The sequence below is a fragment of the Musca autumnalis genome, unplaced genomic scaffold (assembly GCF_047663935.1).
Source record: "Musca autumnalis isolate F117 unplaced genomic scaffold, ASM4766393v1 scaffold_5, whole genome shotgun sequence".
Lineage (NCBI taxonomy): Eukaryota > Metazoa > Arthropoda > Insecta > Diptera > Muscidae > Musca > Musca autumnalis.
The window spans coordinates 117,893,570-117,918,932 of NW_027412088.1; the positions used below are offsets into that span (position 1 = coordinate 117,893,570).

At 33.6% G+C, this 25,363-nt stretch overlaps 1 protein-coding gene across 4 annotated transcripts in view; it reads right to left on the reverse strand.

Annotated features, from left to right (window-relative positions):
* Nucleotides 1-25,363, reverse strand: part of St1 (Sulfotransferase 1) — a 32,158-nt gene that overhangs the window by 1,663 nt on the left and 5,132 nt on the right. The window contains exons 1-2 of one of the 4 annotated variants that reach the window (XM_073991685.1): nucleotides 23,327-23,486; nucleotides 1-297 (exon numbers count right to left, since the gene is read on the reverse strand). The exon at nucleotides 1-297 is cut by the window's left edge and continues 38 nt beyond it. In XM_073991685.1, coding sequence (XP_073847786.1) covers nucleotides 1-297 — 297 coding nt within the window. In that variant the 5' untranslated portion in view covers nucleotides 23,327-23,486. Of the gene's footprint in view, nucleotides 298-23,326; nucleotides 23,487-25,363 lie in introns of those variants that run through there. The other 3 variants (XM_073991684.1, XM_073991686.1, XM_073991683.1) reach the window with 3 other exon arrangements.

The following is a 25,363-nucleotide window of genomic DNA, read 5'->3' on the forward strand; positions in this document are numbered from 1 at the left end:
TGCCCGATCAAAGTCGAAATCATTCATAATAAGCCAAGTCATTTCCTGAGCCCAAGTTGTACCACACTTAGTACTGGTAACTATGTACACGTCATCTTCACGCACATCGAAATTATACACCCGATTCAGAACTGGTTTGAAAGTGTCAGCCAATGAACAGTAACGCTGGCGCCATTCGCCCCATACTTTAACTGCCGGTTCTTCTGATGGATAAAATGCCGAATATCCTCCTGATATAGCAAGTTTATCAATTTGGTCAAAAGGAATACTGACGGCTTCGAAATTACTATGAGGCATCTGAAAAATAGTAAAATATAAAAGCAAATCTTATTAAATAAAAATCAAATGTCGTTCGTTGGTAATGGTATCAGTTGCAAACGGCTGGACCGAGTTAGATAATTCTTTTTGTGTTCGCCATAATCCGACTTCGGCTTTTATGCAAAGAAAATTTTACCACGCCCATTTCTATTAAATTTTCAATTTTTATCATTTTTACAAAAACTATTGAGCCGATTTTCTTGAAATTGTCAGGGAATGTATGGGGATGGCCCCCGGTTAAAATGGGCTACAAATTTAGTTGAATTTCGGAGGGGGCGGGGTACTTCCCCTATACTCTATTTCTTTAAAAATGATGTATCTTTATAAATAAAAATCAAATGTCGTTCGTTGGTAATGGCATCAGTTGAGAACGGCTGGACCGACATGGGTAATTCTTTTTGTGAAATGTTTGCCATAACCCATCTTAGGTTGATATGCAAAGAAAATTTGAACACGCCCATTTTTTCAATTTTCAATTGTTATCTTTTCTACAAAAACTACTGCACTGATTTTCCTGGAATTGTCAGGGAATGTACAGTGATGGCCCCGGTAAAAATAGGCTACACATTTAGTTGAATTTCGGAGCGGGCGCTGAACTTCTCCTATACCCTATTTTTTAAAAATGCTATATTTATAATAATTAGTATAAAATAATTTGAAAATATTTTATTTAACCCACTTAGCGCCGAGAATTTTTTTGCGTGAAAATTTAAAATTTTATATGAAAATTATATTTTGAGGCTTTTTAAGCATTTTTTAATAAATAACGGGTGCCACCGTGGTGCAATGGTATGCACACCCGCCTTGCACACATAAGGTCGTGGGTTCGATTCCCCGGCCAGGCAACATCAAAAACATTTTTCAACGGTGGCAAAATACCCCTCAGTAATGTTGGCGACATTTCCTGAGTATTTCAGCCATGTAAAACTTCTCTACAAAAGTTGTGTCTTTGACACGCCGTTCGGACTCGGCAATAAACTGTAGGTCCCATATCATTGAGCTAATATGAATCGGGGTGCACTCATTGATATGAGAGAAGTCTCCCTTGTCCCTATGGGATGTTGTGGAACAATTATATATATATATATATATATATATATATATATATATATATATATATATATATATATATATATTTAAAATTAAATTTTCTACAACGTAAAGTTTTCCTGTAATCGGGCCTTCTTTTAAAAATGCCGAAAACTTAGAAGGGTAATATCTGTGTATTCTTACATGACAATCCTTTGGTTTTTGATGAAGAAAATACTCTTACTATATTCCTAACAAATCCCTGACTTTATATGAATGTAACATTTATGATTAAATTTTAACGCATATTAAAATTTTTCATCACAACTCGAAAATGGACCGAATAAGCTTTATAAGCGTGGAATGATAGATAACAGACAATACAATAACAAAATGCAAAAAACACACAAAAATACTATATAATTTTTAAAAAAAACTTTTGTCGTGTTTAGACGACCGTTGGCTTTAAGTGGGTTAATACATGTCGAAGCAAAATGCTGGATGCCAAAGATGCTATTCAAGCAAGTGATTTGCACGTCATCTTTTTATCATTTTCGCCCAATATTTTTGCAAGAGCGTGACCCCCATAAGATCCAAACCATTTTCGGATCCTAAGCATGTCATCTTCACTAACCGCGTTAAATGACATTTTTACCAATACTTTGGAGTGGAATGTTAAAATATCGAAAGAAAAACTACTTTCAAGTACTTCTCAGTTCTCTTTTGCTGAACAAGTTTCTTATCGATGTTGTACTATCGAACAGATATAATGTGTACTCATATGCAGGGACGTACACAGGGTGTGTTCAAGGGATTCCCACCACATAACTTTCGACAAATTTCGACAATATTATAAAGGAGAAGAATTGATCGACATTGTCCATTTTAGAAGGTGATATTATTTTGGGAATGCATTTTTCGAATTTTCGAATTTGGATAAAATATTAAAAAATCCAAAGTTTGGACCAAATCAACAGATGTAGCGTTTACCATTTTAGTGAAATTTTTTTAATGTTTCGGGGTAGGTACCGAAACTTGTGGACCGATGTTGCCCATCTTCGAACTTAAACAAAGTTTGGGCAAAATAATACGAAGGCCAAATTTTGGACCAAATCGGTTGATCAGATCGAGAGTTATAGTGCACTCCAGCCACTACATTTGTTGCCATAGGGGATTTTATAGCTTTCAGGCTATTTTTTCAGGAAGTATGGACTTGCCCCTGAAAAAATTGTACCGTCGCAATGGGGGCAGCGAATACAAGTTGCTACAACAAAAATCAAAGCGATTCAAGAGCAAGTCCTACAATGAACTTTTCCGAAATTTTGTTTGGCAGGTACTCGAAAGAGTGGACCGATAGAGTCCATATTGGAACCTCATCTATGACTGGTAAAAATTTCACGATGTGAAACGTATGAACGAAATCGGTTACTCCCTTCAAGAGCTATCGTGCGCACAATTCTTTCGAACATTTTTGATCTTTTGTGGGGGAGGTACCTAAAGGAGTGGACCGATATGACGCATCTTCGAACTTAAACTAATTTTGGACAAAATATTACAAAAGCCAAATTTTGGACCGAGTCGGTTGATCCGTTCGAGAGTTACCGTGCTCCAGCCAGACAGACAGGCGGACATGGCTAAATCAACTCCAAATTGTCTGAAACGGATTTCTAGCAAACATACTTGAAAACCATTATTTCGATGAGACACATTTTACCCGTGTATATCACGAATATTGTCAATTACTTCATATCCCATTTCACAAAAAAGGATACAGTTCTCTCGAAGCGACTTCAGCGAGCAGATTGCATAATACATATAAAATGTTACTCAGAATTCGCGGAATATACATAAAATTGATAAATTATTGAGTATAAGTCAATTTTCAAATAAAGGTCCATTTACCAATCATAAAATCACATAAAACTTTAAATTTGAAAATTTGAAAAATCTGTAGGAATACTTCCTTCATTTTGCTTAAATCTCCCAATAAAATAATTGCATTTTGTTTTATAGACATTCATTTTAAAGCTTTCCAATTGAGGAAGATAACTGGGTTGCAGATGATATATCTCAAGGCTTCTGAAATGCAAATAGAGGTCAAATAACCCATTTTAATTTATATAAATTTTAAAATACATGTAAATCGCGTAATTATCAAAATCATTTTGTCCGCATTTGATTTTCATGTACAGCAAGACCATATCTTTTAAGTTGTATATATTTTTCGAAATTTAATTTGGAGGCTAAAATATAGCATATTTTGTAGCATGTAGCATATTTTTGTGCAAAGTGCATACAATTTTTGCCGGCATCCGATTTCAGTGTTCACCATGAACATCTATATCGATATATATTTTTTCAAGGCGATCAATCAAGAACCCTTATCAGTGATCTTGTTAAATCTCTGTTTCCGCAAAAACGAAGATGTTGCAATAGTTTTTTTCATTGCAGTGGAAAAGATCCACAGACATCGCGATAAAATACGCGATATTTTCAAAAACAATTTTAAGTGATTTTTCTACTTTGGAATTTCTCGTAACTCGCGTTTTAGTAGAATTTTCACGGGGAATGATTTATTAGATCCGGAACGTAAAAACCAAAATGTGAAATGGAGTACGAGGTATTCCAATGAGAATTGAAAATATTAGGATAATGTTTGCACAAAATTTCCGCATTTGGATGCAGGTTTCTATGAAGCTGTGAAGACTACATTCACGACACATTAATCAAATAACTCAGAATCGCGAGTTCTACAATCCTATATATGATTTCCTGAAATACCTGTTTGCGGAATGAAATTAAAAGAAAATTTCAAAAAACACTGTAAATCTGGCTTCAAAATGTCAGCATCATTTAATGGTATAAGCAGGTCGAATTTTGTAAAGAAATACTTTAGTGAGATTGTCCTTATTTAGTTGGCTTCTACTTTTACTTTGACAGGTGTAGCAGAATACAAAAAAAAATCGTATGACAAGTTTGTTTTTGTTTGTTGGGTATGCTCAACAGTGTGGCCATTTTAGCATTTTTGCAGCTAAATTTAGCATAATTTTTTTGTATTTAGCCGCAAAATTTCCATTTGGCATTTAGCATTTTTCTTAGCATTTTTCCATTATAAATTTAGCATTATTCTATCCACGAAATCTGAGATATTTTAGCACTTTTCTATTAAAAAATCTGATAAATGTTGGTTGAATTGAATAGAACAGCTGTTTGAACAGCTCAAAATACCAGATTTTTCGTCTTTGCTCTGATTTAAAGGAATAAAAATGTGAATAAGCAAATAAAATGAAACAAGTAAAAAACGTTAAGTTTGCCCGGGTCGAACTTGTTATACCCTCCACCACGAAATATTGAGAACTGATATGGAATAGTTAGTTTTTCTTTTTGTTACGAACGTACCAATACCACTATTTTAGGTGGAGAAGTTTTTTGACCACTGGGAACCCCAAATACTTAATAATTCAGTCATCTAAAAAGTTTAAACCACCTGAAATCGGGTGCTTCCGTTATATGGGGGCTATAGCAAAACTTCAGCCTATGTACTCAATTTTCGAGGGAGAACTTTTTAACCACAGCGAACTTTAAATACCAAATGATATCCAATTTTGCCCGAAAATGTAAATAAAAAATAAAAAAATATAAAACCGATGGTGCCGTTATATGAGGCCATAACCAAAAATTTGGCACGTGTCCTTGATTTATGGCGAATAAGTTGTTAACCACTTTGAACCCAAAATAACTTTAATAAGCCGGTACCTTTTTGTGGGACCTATTCCAAAACGTGGGCTCTATGTCCACGTGGTGGAGAAGGTTTTTGGAATCTTAAATACCAAATCATAGCTAATAAAATGTAAAATACAACCGTTTTATAGGGGCTGTATCAAAACATGGACCGATCTAGTCCATCTTTGAACTTATCCCGATTGCAAACAAAAGACGCATCTTTCAAAAAATCAGTGCCATATCTCAGTTTTTGTGTATGCTAGAGTGATTACCACATATGGACAGACATGCATAGATCGACTAAGAATTTTATCATGAATATATACTTTATGATTAGTTCAATGCGCTACAAACGGAAAAAGCAACCTTATATACCTTCTATACTGTGGTGGCGAGTATATTTGATTAAAAAATAACGTTTTTAAATTTAGCATTATTTTTTGGCATTTTAATATTTATTTTAGCATTTTTTAGCATTATTTTAATGCTGATTTAGCTGCAACACTTTTTCAAATCTGGTCACACTGATGCTCAACTCTACACAAAATAATTTTTACTCTCTTCCTGCTCCAAAGTATTTCGTTTTAACTCTTATAACTAAGAGTAAATTTTAAATTATTGTATTCCACTTTGTATAGTGGAAGGTAAAATGCCAAAAGTGTTATACTAATAATTCATACCTGACCACTCCCCCCCTGCACACTGTTGTAATAGTGTTTATTGCGAACTACATTAATTATATTGTTGTTGTTGTTGTGCAGACCAATGCAGAAAGGGTATGATATGCAAATATTGCCTTAAAATTCGACAGCAGAAATAAAGCAAAGCAACAAGTTTAAAGAAAATAAAAAGAATTTACTGTTGCTAAGGGGTAATGTTGTAAATGGCAAACTCAGATCGATCTCTTTTTCCGTCTGACCTCCAACTCATCAAGTACGAAGCCAAGAACAGCGATCAATTGTTAAATTAAACAAAGTTCAACAGACATGTGACAGACTTTAAAGAAATTAAAAATAAAGTAACATACGTGAAATGCGTTTGCCTAAAAGAAAGTGTTTTAAGTCTTAAATTTAAAATAAAGTAAAGACTCTACCAGCAAGGAATTATAACTCGTATGGCAAATTATGTTCGTTCACATTTAAAACAAAAATATCAGTTTTTTTTTAAAAAAAGAAAAGAAGATGGCTTCGTCCTGTATAAATATCACGATCTTTGTTGAACTCCAGTATAGAGATTAATCGTTCCTGCTGAATTTCATCCAGTGTTCCAAACAAAATTAGCACCACCCCCAATTCCAAGGTGGAATCATAAAGATAAAGAGTAGGGTTAAGCATGGTCAGTACTGACTTCACGTTTATGGTTGTCTCTAATATGCATATCCGAGAATGATCGTTGAAGGTTGATTTGCCGTCGGAGTTTTTAAATGTCATTTGAAAGACGTAATTATTAAGTATAATCGTAACTGTTGCTGAAAAGTTTATGTTCAATAACCACACGTGCTTATTCAAAGCAAAAATGTTAAAATAATATTTATAAAAAGAATGATTCGATGAATATAAAAAAAATTTAGCGTTTTTAACCAATAATTATTAGAATAACTGAAATTAAAATTTCGCCTTAAAATAGAACTATTCTAAAGTTTGTCTTAATTTCAATCAAAAATTATAAATAATATCAATCAATAATTTTTCAAATTTTTCGAGAGGATAATATTTCTATAAAAAAATGTTAATATAAATTGCATGTGTGAGTTTATACTTGTAAATTCCCTATATTGCACTGTAAAAGCCGTGGGTTATAAATATTGTAAGGAAGTTACGATTTTTTTGGTATATAATATTATTCTGGACACTTCCAGAAGATCTTCGGAACCCGGTGAATTGAGCTCAGTACATTGTTGACATCGAAGGTATCCTAACTTTACAAATAGTTATAGAAATACACAGTGAAATATTAACTGTAAGTAAAACTAAAGCATGCAAATTATATCGATAGATAATCTATTTGATTTGATATTTTTACCCTTTTGGTTAATTTGATTTATATGAGGAGCTAGTTTAAGTGACTCTCACGAGTATTCGATAAAATAATGAAATTATTGTTTAATAAATGAATTGTAAAGATCTAAACATGGAATAGAGCAGTTATTATTGGAATTGTTGTTGTGATTAAAACGGATAACTAAATGAAGTTAAGGGAAGTAATCCAATGAACACATGGACACAGGTTACTTTTGGTCTATTTTGGGTGGGATTTATTTAAAGGTGTCCAAGCGAAAAACATCTTTCGCAAATAATGTTTTTACTCTACGACCTAATTAGTTCAGTTAGTTAGTTGTTACATATCAAAGACTTGGACAGGTTTATTCTTCTCTTTGTCTTTGAGCAGTTCATTTATTATGAGTTTGGTAAAGAACCTCCCCAAAAACCGGCGAGCTCAGCCCATTTATATACCTTCCAAGCATGCCAAACCATAATAGCAAAAATTTCCAAGATGCTAAGGCTAATCAAACTGTTACACAGGAAAATCGTGAAAAGTGTGGTTTACTCACAAATCGACAGAAAACAAAAAAGACAAGTTGGCTTCAACCCATTTTTATACCCTCAGCATTTATGCTAACGAGGGTATATACACTTTCATACGGGCAAAATGTGCCTCATCGAAATAATGGTTTTAGACCCCAAGTATGTTTGGTCCAAATGTGTTTCAGACAATTTGGAGTCGATTGAGCAATGTCCGTCCGTCTGTCTGGCTGGCTGGAGCGCACGATAACCGATAACGGATCAACCGATTCGATCCAAAATTTGGCTTTCGTAATATTTTGTCCAAACTTAGTTTAAGTTCGCAGATGGGCTATATCGGTCCACTCCTTCCGGTACCTCCCCCACAAAAGTTCGAAAATGTTCGGAAAATTTGTGCGCACGATAACTCTTGAAGGGATTGGCCGATGTAATCCATACTTTGTACATCCTAATATATCTACCAGATAAAGATCAGGTTTGAATATTGATTATATTTGTCTTCTCCTTCTGGTACCTCTCACACAAAATTTCGGATAAGTTCACTTTAAGACCTGCTCTCGAATCACTTTGATTTTTGTTGAAGCGGCTTGCATTCGCTACCTCCATTACGACGGTAAAAGTTTTTTCAGGGGCAAGTCCATATTTCTTAGGAAAACAGCTGTGGCTGTGGGAGAGCACGATAATTGAAATTGAAATGTCCAAAATCGATCTGTCCGTAGGTGAAAGTTTCACATTGGCTGAGGGTATATATCTGACGGCAAAGCCGACTGACACTTTTTTACTTGTTTATCATAAATATGGCCACAGCTTCCACGCAAACTATATTTTAAGGCCAATATTTTTTGCCATGTCTAAAAACATTTTATTTTATCCAAAAATGTTTAATTTGTATAATTTACAATCACATGTTGCGTGTTCTAAAAGGGTAAACCTTGGCTTCAGCTATGTTAAATTTTCAAAAATATTGGTGATATACCCTAGCAGCATAAATGCTGAGGATATAAAAATTATCAACAAAAATTAGCAACTAAGTTGCTAACTTATATTTAACCTTTCCATTCAACATTTTACTTTCAAAATCTTACAGATTTTTAACGTTAACTAAAAAATAAAATGTTACAGAATTCCATTCCTGAAATCGGACTGAATTTGTCAACGAATAATCAAAATATCATGACTTGCACAAAAAATAAATGTTTGTAAATAGCTAGCTTTTTCCTCACCACTGTGTTACGTTAAAAGTTTCCTGCTAATTACACTTGTTATTATTTGTGTGGGTAAGTATCGTTTCAAAATATATGTTAATATATTCAACAGTTATTGTAATCAGGGACGTACGCAGGATTCCATTTCGGGGGGCCCAACTTGACCAAAAATCATGAAATTTCAAAATGTTGTGAAAGGTTACGTAAAGCTATTTTAAAGGTTGTTAGTTGATTTATTATTAATTATTGAGGCCCTAAATTGGCATTTTGCTTTCCAATTTCCGCAGAGAGTACCAGTTGTTTTCGTTATCGCGAAGATTTTCAGTATTCGAAGGTCTTACATTAATTTTTAATAATATCGCCTGTAATACGGAGTTTGGGATTTTGTTTGGTTGGAGAACCTCCATGCTGAAAGTGGTTAAAATAGATTCACGTTTTAATGCATATTCATATAATGCCCTCTAATTTCAGTCCCATTATTAAAAAAATTATTAGTTGGACAAATCTTTGACCCACATACATTACATACAGTTGAACCTCGATTATCCGTGAATCGATTATCCGGGAACCTCCATTATCCGTGATAGAAAAGAAATGTTGGACTTTTTTAAATTTCTTCTATTTTTCGTTATAAACTTCATTGCCCGGGAGTAAAAACACACTTTCCAATTAATTTGATTAAGCAAACAAAAGGTAAACAAACGAAAACTGGAAATTCTCCCGTATTACACAATTTGTGTATTTATGGTATCACAAAAACCATGGGACAAAGTCAATTCAGATGAATCTGATGATGATGATATTATGTATCCTTCTAAAATTTGGTGGATTACCGTAACAAATTTAATAAAAATTGCAGATTTTCATATTATTGTACAATATTATGCCATTTTTACTTAAAAATATATTCAAAAACTGCATAAAAGCAATGCCTCCATTATCCGGGAAAATCGATTATCCGTAATGCCTTAGGTCCCGACCATCACGGATAATCGAGGTCCGACTGTATTAACATCTTATAAACCTTTTAATGGTATTTGGTGAACTGTAATACGTCAAGGTATGTATGTTATTTTTATTATCTCTTTTTTATTTTTTTATCTGAATAGACACTAAACGACTTCTATGAATTAAAAAGAAGAATAACTCGCATCCGCGAGTGCATATTGGACTTGTATCGAATAATTCCTATCGAAAGTTGTCTAATGCTATTGTGTCGATAACCTAAGAAAACATTTTTTATGTAATAAAACGCAAAAACTTTACTTCTTTAACCGAAGTGATTGAGTCCGTGCAATCTAACTAAAAAGTATATTAAAACAAGTGAGCCAAGACTATAGTCGGGTCGGAGCCGACTATGTGATACCCTACACCACTACCCCCGTGCATAAGCTTTTGACTGGTAAAATTCAAAATATTAAAATTGGGATATCGACTTTGCTCTGAATGTTTTCATTAATACAGGTAAACTTTGTTGGAACTCATTTAAGTGCATCGTCAGTACAACTCAAATGGAAAAGTGGGATGTACGCCAACCATCAATAGGCTTCTTTCTCTGCCAGATCCCATTAACCCCCAAAATTTCGTAAGGATCCGATCAAAATTCCGACCTGTAGTGTGATTGCACAAAAAATGGAAAAAGGGATGTATAACCCTCTGTTGTTTGACCACCTATGAAATAATGTTTGAGAAGAAGCGTTGTTTATTTATTTACAACACACAACAGTGACCATTATCCAATACTTATCAAATATAAAGATTTTTCTCCATCTCTACAACGTAGAGAAACGTGGAATATAGACAAAGCTAAGTGGGATCATTTTCAATGCGATCTTAACACTCCACTTAATACATTTAATTCAATTAATGATTTAGAAGAACATATAACCAATTCAATCCTAGAATCTGCAAAAAATGCCATTCCCATGAAATCTTCCACTATTAAAAAACCTGAAGTACCATGGCGGAACGACAAAATAAAAACATTGATAAAAGAAAAACGAAAACTTCTAAAAAAATTTAAAAATAACATGAATCCAGAGAATCTTGCAAAATATTTCAAAATGAAATCCACAGTTCGTAAAGAAATTCGCGCAAGTCGTAAAAACTCTTGGATTACATTTTGTGAAAGTATTAACCTTCGAACTTCGTCTTCAACAGTTTTCCGAAAAATAATATCACTCAATGGATTCACAAATCGTCAACCAATAAATTTTCTTAAACAAAATGATTTGTTAGTTACAAACCCAAAAGAAATAGCAAACTTGTTTGCGAAACAATTTGCAAATAACTCTTCGTCTTCAAATTTCTCATCAAAATTTTTAGATTACTCAAAAACAAAACAAATATCACTCAATTTTTGCAATAATGGGGAAACATATAATTCACCATTTTCCATGTTAGAATTAAAGTCTGCCTTGAGAATGTGCAAAGGCTCATCTCCAGGTCCAGATAATGTCAGATACGAAATGTTAAAACATCTGAATGATATCTCTTTACAATACATTTTAGATTTTTATAATCTAATTTGGACAGAAAACGTATTTCCAGAAAACTTTTAAAATCTGCTTGAATTTCTTTCCTATTGTATGTGTATAATTTTACCCTAAGCCATTAGGCTAATGGGACTGACTTATGGGTAAAATATACGACTCTAGGAGACAGTACGCTTCCAAAAATAAACTTGTTGACAGAAAAAAAAACAAGCTTTGTTAGGCATTACACCTGATTATTTAAAGAATCCTTGCCAAAGCAGGATATACGTGATATCCTTAATCAGGAGGGATATACTTTTACTGAAAAGTACTTCGTTTTCAATATAGAGTGAATATGCATCGATATTCTAATACAATCTTTCTGTATTCGCAAGTTTTAAATGGGGGTTCTATTCAAATGAGTAAAATTTTTTACTCCAATTTTTTACTTTATTTTGTTTTTCTTGTATAATTCTTATATAAATTGGATTTTAAAGAAAATGAATGACTGAGTTTACTCCAAACACATGAAGCAAAACAAAATAAAAGTTAAAAAGTTCATATCTTGTATAATTCGGAAAAAAATGAGGGTTGAATAAAATTTTGCAGGGGGGTTCTATTCAAGTGAGCGTCAGTGTACATACACTTTGATGCAATACAAATTTCCCTAATCGAAATAATGTTTAAAGTACAGTACACATTGTCAGTTTTGAATGACGATTTTTTGCAATTATCGATAACTGTCCAACCGTCCAGCAACCACAAAACATTTTGCGGTTGCATGATGAATGACGAAAATGAACGGCCACACTAGCAAGCAACAACAAAGCTGTCATTCAAAACTGACAATGTGTACCCAGTTTTAGACTCCACAAATGTTTGGACGAAATCCGGGTCAGACAATCTGCAGTCTGGCTGGAGCGCATGCCATCTCTCAAACGGATTAACCGATTTGGTAAAAATTTTTGGACGACGTAATATTTTTCCAAAGTTAGTTTAAGAAAAAAAAAACGTTTGTTCAGAACGTCCATAATCGTAAGATAAATACCCAAAAGTTTCGATATTTTTGTCGGTAAGTTATGTGTCCGAAAAAGGCCACAAAATTCTGAAAACTTCCAGAATACAAATTTTGGGGAAAATATTTTGTATGTGAAGCCGATTTTCGATCTGTCGATAGATAAAAGTCAAAGCCGACTGATAAGATTTTAATTGCTTTTCGAAATATAATTGAAAAGTTTTCATGAGTTTACTTCCAACCGTTTACATGTTACGACTTTGGGCACAAGTGACTGATTAATCGGTGTGGGCAGATTGGAGATATTTGCTTAGTCCCAATTTACATTGGGCGAGTTTACTTGCGGCAATTGTCATTTTGTAGGAGAGAGAGGTGAGGCATATGGTAACCCTTTGCCTCTCAGCACCCTCTCTCACCTACAAACTGACAATTGCCGCAAGTAAACTCGCCTAATGTAAATTGGGACTTATTTTTTTACAAAATATTTGAATTCTAGTTCCAATAAATATCAAAACCAATATCTAGAAAATTGTTAATGTCAACGAGTTCAAAAGCTTCTTCTCTTCAGCTAATAAATAAACAACGCTTCTTCTCAAACATTATTTCATAGGTGGTCAAACAACAGAGGGTAATACATCCCTTTTTCCATTTTTTGTGCAATCACACAACAGGTCGGAATTTTGATAGGATCCTTTCGAAATTTTGGGGGTTAATGGGATCTCGCAGAGAAAGAAGCCTATTGATGGTTGGCGTACATCCCACTTTTCCATTTTTTCATTTGAGTTGTAATGACGATGCACTTAAATGCGTTCCAACAAAATTTACCTGTATTAATGAAAACATTCAGAGCAAAGTCGATATCCCAATTTTAATATTTTGAATTTTACCAGTCAAAAGCTTATGCACGGGGGTAGTGGTGTAGGGTATCACATAGTCGGCTCCGATCCGACTATAGCCTTGGTTCACTTGTTTTAATACACTATTTAGTTAGATTGCACGGACTCAATCGCTTCGGTTAAAGAAGTAAAGTTTTTGCGTTTTATTACATAAAAAATGTTTTCTTAGGTTATCGACACAATAGCATTAGACAATTTTCGATAGGAATTATTCGATACAAGTTCATTTGGAATTTCAAATGAAGAAAATTCAAATTACAAATGGAACAATTCGAATTACAAATGAAATACTTCAAATTACAAATGAAATAATTCGAATATCAAATGGAATTCTCAAATTACAAATGAAATAATTCGAATTGCAAATGAAATTTTCAAATTACAAATGAAATAATTCGAAATTCAATTGGAATTCTCAAATTACAAGTGAAATGTTTCGAATTACAACTGAAATTATTCGAATTACATGTGAAAATGGTGTAGATTAAATTCCTTTACACGGTCCAAATTTCATCAAAATTGGACAGATATAGCACATCAAATACCTCAAATCGACCGAAAATATGTATGAGAGCTTTATCCAAAGTTGAACCGATTCTTACCAAAATAAATAGTGTTCGTTCAAACAAAAAAAAAATATCTTCCCGATTTTTTTATCGAACATGCATGAAAGAACTAACCTCCTCCGCCACTGCACTATGGGTAATTTGGTCTGTTTTTTAGGTAGAAGTTAACAACAAACCTCAAATATGAATAAAATGTTATTAATTTCATATTTTATATGCAAATATGAAACAATAGATGGGGATTACTATAACGAAGAAAGATTTAAAAATAACAAAACAAATTTTTAATTTATTCCGTCATTTAGGTGTAGATGGCGCCAGTGTGGGTGCACAATTCTTATTCGTACACTTGGAACACTGTATATTTGTGTTATTTAAGCATTTTGTAAGCAAAATACCACCAATTGTTGTTCTTTTCTTCTTTAAAAGCGCATCTGCTGTAGAAAAATGTAAAATATCGATAATTTAATTACAAATTTTGCATGAATAAAATGTCGGAAGAACATCCGAAATACTTGAGTAAAATGTGATAGATACGAAACGTAATCCGGGCTAAGGTAACGTAAACACATTTTTGTTTTGTACGTAGTAAAAATCGCCAGTTTCGTTTTATATTTGACCATAAAGGTATTGATGTTTAAGAATACGGTGTCGAAACCCATTTTATGTCGAAAACTGTGAGAAATTGTGAGGAATAAATTAACTATACAAGACTTCATACTGTCTGCACTGTCTGCGTACGACTGAAATTTTACGATTACTACAACGAGCGCATGGTAGAACAATAAAGGCAAAATCATTGGCAATTTCGGACTCCAATCTCTGGTATTTTCTGTAAGTTAACCTTTCAAATACAACCCCCATATCAAGATTATGACATGAAAGACAAAAACAACATTTGTTTATTTCTACGTTTTTAATACTTTTAGAATCGTTTTAAAAATTAATTGTTTTGGTAATATATGGTGATTCGGAAGAAGACTGCAGAAGACTGAACAGGCGTTTTTCCTTCAAAACCATTATGAATGTCCATATTTATATTAGGCAATTTTCCTTGCGGCAATTGTCAGTTTGAAGGAGAGAGAGGTGAAGCACCCTCTCTCACCGACAAACTGACAATGTCCGCAAGGAAAATTGCATAATGTAAATATGGACATATTTTTGAAATAACACTATGCAACACTGAAAATGCAAACAACTTCTAGTATGCATTTTTTGAAAGTACATATTTAGACTACAAAAACCCTAGTAGGGTTTTGTCCTGTCAGATCCAGTTCGGATTTTATGGCCTCATCTAAACCGGGCTAAATCTACACTTTTTTGCATTTATCAGGCCTTTATCACAGAAACGAATATGAATTTGTCCTCGCTGTCCTTAGCAATATTGTAGCCCTAAACTAGTAGAACTTATCTCTTGAAACAACCACTTAAGAAAAACTTCATCTAGGGCATCAAAATCTATAAAATATAGAAAATTTTACATAATAGCTGAAATTCTGGTCAGTATCGGCTAAACTATTGGGAGTTGAACCAAGTAACCTTTTGCAAAAATCTTCCAAATAAAGTTCTCAACAATTCTTTAGAACATTCTGAAACTCTAAAATGCTTACTTCATGTTGTTTCAGCGGTATTTTGCATCATATCTTTTACAACACGTATTTCAAACACAGTTCACTTCAACAGTTTATTCTCGCATTTCGGATTTCTCTACATGATTGACATTTTTATTAAATCGTCGTTGAAAAATGTACTGAAAACAACGGCATAGAGGCATTTTACAAGAATGACATGTTCTGAGGAGTTGTGTATTACATTCCAGGGAATATTTTTCCAAAAGAAAATATTCAGAAAAAATTAACGGTTTTGGAGATACCGTGCGAAATGTATAAAAATTGTGGAATTTTTGCATATATTTTGAAATTTGAGGCAATAAATGTAGTTTTTCGAGTTCAGTATTTCTCCATATAACTTATTCATGTCCTTATCTACAAATTTGATTCAGAGGTCAGAAGAAGATTCGCATTGGTTTCAGAGATATAGCCCCGAATTTCTTTAAAAACTCAATATTTAAACATGTTTAGATGGGGCCATAAAATCCGAGCTGGATCTGACACAACAAAACCCAACTAGGGGTTCTTGTCGTTTGGGTCTGTACTTTCAAAAAATCCTCAGTTCGAATTGTTTGCACAAGATCACCTTAAAAATGTTGCACAGTGTAATTGTAAACATGTGATTGCACAAGGTTACCTCTTTTTATTGTATGATTGTTATGATTGATAAAATTACAAGGACGAAAAGGATGTGGGTCAACGTATTGAAGAAATGCATTATTTTCTGGGAAATTGTAATTGTCAAAAATAAAATTATTTGCCAGAGTGGTACTACGCTATCTGTCAATAGATCGTAATATCGTTAACGTAATTCATCGTAGAATCCAACAGCTCAATCAACAGGACTGCTCCAATTAGGTAAGGACCATGTCTATTGAGAATTCCACAAGCAGCAAATCGTGAACCACTTTATTAGGTAATATAATTAGCCCCTGTTACTATAAGCAATTTTTTAAACCTAAATTCTCTCTTAAGGATTATTTAGCTATAACCTTAATTGATGTCCAAAATTGTAAAATGTTTAACAGCCTGTTTTTGAAAAAAAAATTTTGCCAATTCGTTCGTCGATTTAATGAACGAAAACACTATTTGGTTTTCATAGCAATTAGGTTTGTTTGATAAACCAAAAGTTTGCACAAATTTGTACAAACTTTTACAAAATGCTGTTCGATAACGAACTTGTAAAGTAAAAGAGAGCGAATTGTGATAGAATTTTGGAGACTTTTGGAGACTATTGTTGCTGAGAACTTACAAGCTTTTGCAAGCAAAATTTTCCTTGTAAAAATTTGCAAGTTTGATGATCAATTGATTTAAATTCGAATGTTTTAGCTGACTTTGCAATTCTTGGCAAAAAACGTTTGGTTATTAAAATAATTACAAGGTAAAAAGGGAAGAATTAACTAAATAAATCAGCATCCGGCAAAAAGGGGTACACGTGCCTTTGATGAGAATAACAGCAGAACAACCACCATTCAGTCTTCGTTCAGAAGTCAAAGAAGACGGTTCTGCTGTCGCTTGTTTCAATGATTTTTAATTTTAGCAATGCATTAACGCACTCGCTGTTTGTGGAGAGAGCGAGAGAGAGTCGTATGCGTGAGACCGCAAACAATTCGTTTGGGTTAGTGCCGATACCTGAAATAAATTATGGAAAACGAGATTGTATTTTAAAGGTATCAAATCCCAGCAAAAGCGGTGCATCCGTGGAGTAGGAGGAAAACCATTTATACGTCTCTGGAGAACACACTAGATCTATTTTCCTTTTGTTGCTAATATTTATTTAATTTTCGGTGGAAAATCAAATAAAATGTTCGTTGCAATCTTCAATTGTTAAATTAAATCTTTTCCGCCAAACTACTTCTTTGTGCAATCAGCTGACTTCTTGCAAGTGATTGGAAATTGTTGTTCGATAACATTATGCAAATTTTTAGCTTCGAGAGAGTAAAATTCATTGAGAGAAGTTACTGAGAATTTGCTGAGTACTTGCAAGTACTTTTTACTTGCGAAGTTATCGAACACACCTATTGACGTTTGTATTCGTGTGCCAAACAAATGAAAGTTTTTCATTTTTGTAATTGTTTGGTTCTCGTAACAAAATCAGACGAACGAATACGTCAGAAATAAACGAATGAAAAAGACCAATCGTTTTGAATGAAAACCGAATTATTTGAGTAATAAATGGCACAAAACGCATGAAAACTGGTGGGAAATGTCATTTTATTCGTTTTCACAGAAGCACAGAAGAAGTATCGCCGATTCTTCATATTGTGCGAATTGTTTTTTGACAAATTTGTTTACATTTTTTTCTTCTTTGTTGTTTGTCATCTGTTTATCGGGGTTGCCATCAAGCAATAAATATTACGTACAGATGCAGATGCAAATACTACTAATACTATAAATAAACACAACGGAAAGCCTGAAATATAAAAGCTTTTCCGAAATTTTACAGGAACCAAATTTTGAACGTATACGTTTTATTACGAACGGTTCGTTTGACAGGCAATCATTTTTACAAAAACAGGCTGTAAGTTCAAGCAAGCAAAACATGCCGCGAGTTCACTTTTATGTCATTACTTAAGATTCGAATTTAAGTAAAAATCTTTGAAAACGCATATAACACTCTGCTACAAAAGTTGACAATTTTTTTTGCAGGGGTTTTGATGCATATATTCAGTTTTGTGGGAGTCCATGGAAGACGAAAATACCTTTGGTTTCTTTGGGTCACTTCGTTTTTTGATTTTATAACGTAAATGTAGTGAAAAATTGGGTTTCTTGGATTTTCAACTTAAAACGGACCTAACTTGTTTTTTTCCCCAACAGACTTTTACAACTTATTTTGTATTTTAAAGGTGAAGATCATGTCTTTCGAACAAGCCATAATTTTTTTAAAATCGTGTAATAAATGGTTAAGTTATAGTGATTTAAGTGTGACAAAAACGCATTAAAAAACAGGTAAATGCTTTTCCTCGTGCTCTAGCCTGCGCAGAAGACACCAAACTGCGTAATAATTTACTTTTATCAAGAAGGAAATTTAGTTAGCTTTACAAAATGGGGAAAACCAATGAAATGACAATTTCTCTGACATTCTTTTTCATTTACAAAAACCTTCTGATGAATCAGCTCGTCTCGAAAGAGAAAAATTATGGCTTGTTCGAACGACATGATTTTCACCCTTTAAATAAAAAATAATCTGTAAAAGTTCGTTGTGGAAAAAAACAAGTTATGTCCGTTTTAAGTTGAAAATCCAAGAAACCCCATTTTTCACTACATTTACCGTTATAAAATCAAGAAATGAAGTGACCCAGAGAAATCAATGGTATTTTCGTCTTCCATGGACTCCCACAATACCGAATTTATGTATTAGAACCCCTGCAAATTTTCACTGTAGCACAGTGTAATTTTTTCAAAATAGTCTGGCTTTTTTCTTTCAATAAAAACAAATGTTTCATTCAATTTGGAAAAGGTTTCATTTAATTTGGAAAAGGTTTCATTTAATTTGGAAAAGGTTTCATTCAATTTCAATTTAGAAAGGTTTGTAGAAAGGTGATATTTTCTAATTTCTTTGTCAGGGTTTGCTTTTGATACACCCCTTATAGAAGCTGAGGGTGGGGGGGGGGGTCCCGGAGAGGAAGAACACTACTGATTTTGGTGATGTCCGGATAATATTTAGGGGTCGAAATGGGTAAAAAAACTTATTTGGAGAAAAAGTTAAGGTTTTATTCCAAAGCAAATATCTCAGCGTCTATTTGGGGTATACCTAAATCAAAACCTGACAATGAAAGTAAAAAATATCACCTTTCTAACGATGTAAAGTATATCACAATAGTCGCAAATTAAACGAAACTTTTAATTTTTGCGATTCTAATTAAAATGACAAATATCTACACTTTGGTTGGGGACTTTTCAAAAGCAAAGCCTGACTATGAAAGTAGAAAATCCCATCTTTACAATGATGCAAAGTAGGTTGGCGTAGGTGGTCAAACAACAGAGATACCGCAAATTCGCTAATGCATCCCATTTTTACATTTTTTTTTCTTTGTAATCACGCTACTTATGTGGACAAAAATTCAAAGTTTTATTCTTATGCTGATATCTCCGCTTGCTTTTAGTAGTCGTATTCCAAAAGCAAAGCCCGTCAATGGATGATGAAAATATCACCTTTACTATGATGCAAAATAGTTTGGGGCACATCCCACTTTCCCGTTTTTTATTTGAATTGAAGTGACGAGTATCTCAGCTTTGGTTTGGTTGAAAGCGTTTCAACAATGAAAACATTCTGAGCTTTAAAATGTCCCAATTGGTGAAATGCTTGTGATGTTGAAAAAGACGCTGGGATATCCCAATTTCAAATTTATGCAATTTTATTTTAATGTCATATATTTATTTAATGAAACTAAACCAACTGAGCTTTAACTTAATACTAAATGTGGTATTTATGGTAAAACATCAAAGTTATAGCAAAAAGCGCTAAGCTATCACAGTTAAATAATTGGAAGATTTTACTTTAATTACAAATACGACAGTAGTCAAATATAAAATTAAATATTAATTATTTTAGTTCAGTTCGCCTTAAGTCATTTGGTATAAAAGTCAGATAGGTGAAAACTTTATTATCTCCCTAAAAGATATACGAGTGAAAAACTTATGCACAGGGGTAGGGTATCACATAGTCGGCCCCGCCCGACTATGCTCACTTGTTTACCCCATGTTTTTGTAACTTATTTTTGTTCGTTCGTCTATATTCGTAAAAATTTAAGCATCCATAGCTCAGCCCCCTGAAGACATAGGATTCCTCATTTACAAATCAGCGCTCTACAATTTCGCTAAAGCGAATAAATCGATCTACAAAATTTGACAATTCGTGTGAGAAGAATACATTTTTTTTACAAAAACGGGGGGTTAGTCTCAAATAATAGTGCGAGAAGGAGCCAGTATTATATGTTTTCTTTTACTATTGGATAAATTTGGAAACGCGAAACAAACTAATTTGGAGGCTTTAAAAACATAAGTTTGACATTAAAAACTATTAACAAAAAGGTCCTCCTTGAAATTTAATGATCACTTTTAATTTTAAGTTAACCGGAACGCTCTAAATCTGTTCGTAAAATCCAATCATTAACAGAAGAAGACTTATAATAATGGTGTTATGAGATTCTAAAGTTTTTAATTGACTTTATCACTTCTAGTAAAGAAGTAACATTTTACCGTTTTTATGGCATAAAATAATATTATATTCTTAGGTTATCGACACAATATAGAAGTCTATTAGGCACTCGCGTATTCGAGTTATTATTATTTTTAGAGTTATTTAACTCATAGAAGTCGTTTATATATATATATATATATATCTAAACGACATTCATTAGGCATACTAATGATCGGACTAACCATACTGTAAAGTGGAGTCGACCGTAACAGTTCCAAAATGTACATGACTTGTCTACAATTTGTCAGTAGCACTGTTGATAATTTCAGCAGTAAGTCAGTATAGATTCACTATTGACATTTTCTGCAGGGTAGGTACATACATCATAAAAACACCTGTTACACAAATTATCGAAGATTTACACTGTGCTACACCAAAAAATGCACCAATTCTGTTTTGTTGGAATCCATGGAAGACGATGAGTTTTCCAGATCACTTCGTAAGTTGATTTTTTAACGGTAAGTATTGTGAAAAATTACTTTCATGCATTGTCAACGTTAATCGGGCATAACTTCTACATTTCACCACTTATTTCTACTATCTTTTCTTTCGTTAAAGGGGTCGGTTAAGAAATAACTAAGTTACAGTGGTTGAAGTGTGCAAAAAGCATAAAAACAGAAAAATGATTTTCCCCGGACTCGGTCAGAAAATGTAGCTAAAAGCCTCAAAATACTTTAAATCGGGAGGTACCGTTATACGGCTATAAGAAATATGTGAATCTATCTCCACCATTGGAGAAATGTTTTGCCTACTGGGAAACTCAAATGTCAAATTTCAGCTAGTTCGGTAAAAATGTAGTTAAAATCCTCAAAATACCTTAAATCGTGTGGTACCATTATATGGGGGCTATGCCAAAACGTGGACCCAGAAAGTCCATCATCAAACTTGACCTGCCTATGGAAAAAGACACTCTGGGTCAAATTTTGGGCGTTTGAACCGACAAAAATGTTGATTAGGATTAAAGATCAAAAGTTTTGCGGAGGACAAACTAAAAGGAATGGATCGACATTGACCGTTATGGAAGTGGATCTCCAGCCACAACATATGGTGCCATAGGGGGTTCAACAAAATCAAAGTGATTCAACAAAAATCAAAGTGATTCGATATTTGGTCTTAAAGTGAACTTATCCGAAATTTTGTGTGGGAGGTACCGGATGGAGTGGACAAATATAGTCCATATGTGAACCTGATCTATATCTGGTAGATATATTAGGATGTGTAAAGTATAGACCAATTCGGCCACTCCCTTCAAGAGTTACCGTACGAACAATTTTTCCGAACATTTTTGAACTTTTGTGGGGGAGGTACCTGAAGGAGTGGACCGATATGGCTTATCTTCAAACTTAAACTATGTTTGGACAAAATATTACTAAGGCCATATTTTGGACCGAATCGGCAGATCCGTTCGAGAGTTATCTTGCGCTCCAACCACCTCACACGGTGTCATAGGGGATTTTTGCAACTTGCATGCTATTTTCTCAGCAAGTATGGACTTGCCCCTGATGAAGCTTGTACCGTCGTATGGAGGGCAGTGAATACAAGTTGCTAAAACAAAAATCATATAATAAACTGAACTTTTCCGAAATTTTGTGTGGGAGGTACCCGAAGGGGTGGAACTATTGAGACCATAGTGGAACCTCATATCACTCTGATAGAAAGTTTACGCTATACAAAGTATGCACCAAATCGGTCATTCCCTTCAAGAGTTATCGTGCGCACAAACTTTCCGAACATTTTCGAACTTTTTTGGGGGGGGGGGGGGGGGGTACCGGAAGGAGTGGACCGATGTAGCTCATCTTCGAACTTAAACTAAGTTTGGGTAAAATATTACGAAAGCCAAAATTTGAACCGAAACGGTTCATCCGTTCGAGAGTTATCGTGCGCTCCAGCCAGCAGGACAGACAGATCGACTCCAAATTGTCTGAAACACATTTCGTCCAAACATACTTAGGGTCTAAAACCATTATTTCGATGAGGCACATTTTCATCGTATCAAAGTGTATATACCCACCTTAGCCTAAAGGCTGAGGGTATAAAAATGGTGGACTGTTCAATTTTTAACAAAAATCGTCCGCTTACGGGTCACAAATCGGTAAAAATCCTTCATTTAAAGATAAGATTCTGAAGCTAGATTGTACACCTACTTCAAAAATGTTATTTCAAGAAAAACGCATATAACCTTTCTATGTTACATGTAAAACACGATGGTTTTTTCTCTTCCAGCGCTCATGTCTCAGTCAATTTCGTTCTGATCGAAATTTTTACCCCAGATTTTGCTACTTATACTTCAAAATTCAATGAATGACCCTCTCATGGTCTTTGAATTCAAACTGCACAATTTACTTGAAATACCACTTCGTGATTCAAGCATTCTACAATGATAGAAATGATAGAATCAATTGCAATGTACATACATTTGACGTCTGCAGCGTGAAAGCAGTCTCATTGAAAAAATATTTGAGCTCAAATTATCAATTTCAATAACCGCCAGCGATTCGCCGGGTCCACTAGTATTCTGTAAATACAGATTGGGGCAAATGCACTTTCAGATCAGTCCATAATTAGCTCCTGAAACTCCGTGCACGAACATAGAATGTAGATTGTATTAATAATTTAACTCCACACACAAGAAATAAGACCGTTGAATTTAATTTGTAAAATTTTAAATTTTTTTTAATTTATCATTTTTACTTCACTATGTTACCGTACATTCAGACTATGCTGGATTTAGCAAATTCAGTCGATTAAAGTTGTAATTTTCTTACAATTTATGTTTATCAAATCGAGATAATGCAAGTCAAGTCTAAAAGGCGTTTTACAGTTTATCTTCACTTACGACGTAGAGAATATTTGAATTACAAATAAAAAACGCGTTGGAACTAAGACTGACTTGATTTTTTTTAGAACTGTCTCGGTCGAAAGTTGTCTACGGACTGTAACTTAAGCGAGAAGTAATATTGTTTCGGTTGAAAGATGCAGTGTTATTAAAAAACACACATAAACAATATTATATAAAAATTTTTTACATAAGTGTGAGTGTATATTAAGGTGGGTGCAAGTTTTTGCGACCTAATAATGTTATGAATTTATCATTAATTTGTGTCGTTATTAATGTAGGTACTGACATGTTGCTGTTATCTGATTGGCTTTTTTATATTTCTGCGATTTTTTCCGTTTCCTAGCTAGGTGACACAGAGTACCATTTTTTTACTTTTTTACATAATAAATATAAATATGTATGTAAAACACGTCAACAAATCCTAATAATGGGTGTACATATTTTCATATTATTTCCTTCGATTTTGTTTTCAAAAGAAACTAAAAATTAAAATCACATTGACTTAATAATTAGTAAAAATTTATAAATACACTGCACCCCGGTTAACTACCTTTCATGAAATTCCAAAAAATTGAGGCAGTTATGGGGGAAAGGCAATTACGAAAATCCCGCATAACTACCTCATGTGGGTAGTTACAAAAATCTCATCTCAGCCTTACAAAAAATGACAACAATTAGAACAAAATCGCCAAAAAAACAAAACGGTATATAGTCAAAAAGTCTAGAAATATATAAGTTATATTATTTAATCAATAAGAAATTTAGTCATCAGTGAGCATAACACCATAACATAACACTGGACATCTTCATCACAATTCACGTAGTCGTCGAAATTGATTTTCTCATAAATGCACCAGTGCGGGTAATAAACCGAGAAAAACATTATTAACTGTTTTTTTTTTGGAAATATTTGACGGGCAAATATCCGAATTGGGTACTTATAGAAAAGTAGTTAAGCGGGACAGTTTGAACTCATTTATATGAAAAAACTTTCGGGATTCAGATTGTGAGGCAGTTAAACGGGAAAGGCAGTTAAGCAGAGAGGTAAATAAGCGGGGTGCAGTGTATATTGGTAAAAGGGTTTGAATTTTTATTATTGTCTGCTCGAAAAAAATATATACCTACATATATTATCCCAGCAAAATTAAATGGAAGTGATTCCATGTGAAATCATGATTTCACTGGTTCTTTTGCATGAGTGCGAAAGGAGTCGTGAAAGATCCCATCTTTTTCATCGAATTTTCATGAGTGCAATTGAAGTCGTGAAAGGTCCGATCTTTTTCATCGAATTTTCATGAGTGCAATCGAAGTCATGAAAGATCCGATCTTTTTCATCGAATTTTCATGAGTGCAATTGAAGTCGTGAAAGATCCGATCTTTGTCACAATATTATCATGAGTTCAAATAAATTGATAAGTAACCACACAATAAATTATCAAATACTCATATACCCGAATAATTGTGTACTTGCAAAAGTAATTGTTAAAATGAAAATAAAAGTCAGATGAAAGTGGTCGATAGTGGCAAAATTTATATATTTTAATTAAAAATACAATGTAAATTGATATAAAACAAAAGAAAAATATATTTTGTGTTTGGAAACCTGTTTCGTTTTGTGGATATTAAAAAGAAGTATGAAAAAGACCCGGTCTATAAACCACGAGCTTCCCCAGCCGACCAACACCGATATAGTAAAACATATCGAGCTGCAATTATTGGGTTGGTTGGGCCATGTTAACAGGATGGATAAAGATGCCACCGGCATATGAATACGAGCCATTTGACGTTATGCGACCCGAGGGAACAAAACTCCAATGGAAAGATCACGATATCACAAGCATGGCATGCAAAGTGAGAGAAGCAAAGTAGGAGATCGGTAAAATAAGTATAAAAGAGACCATAACGTGGTAACTATTACAGGATAAGCTTTTTCTTTTGAAATAAAATAACAGAATTCAAATTT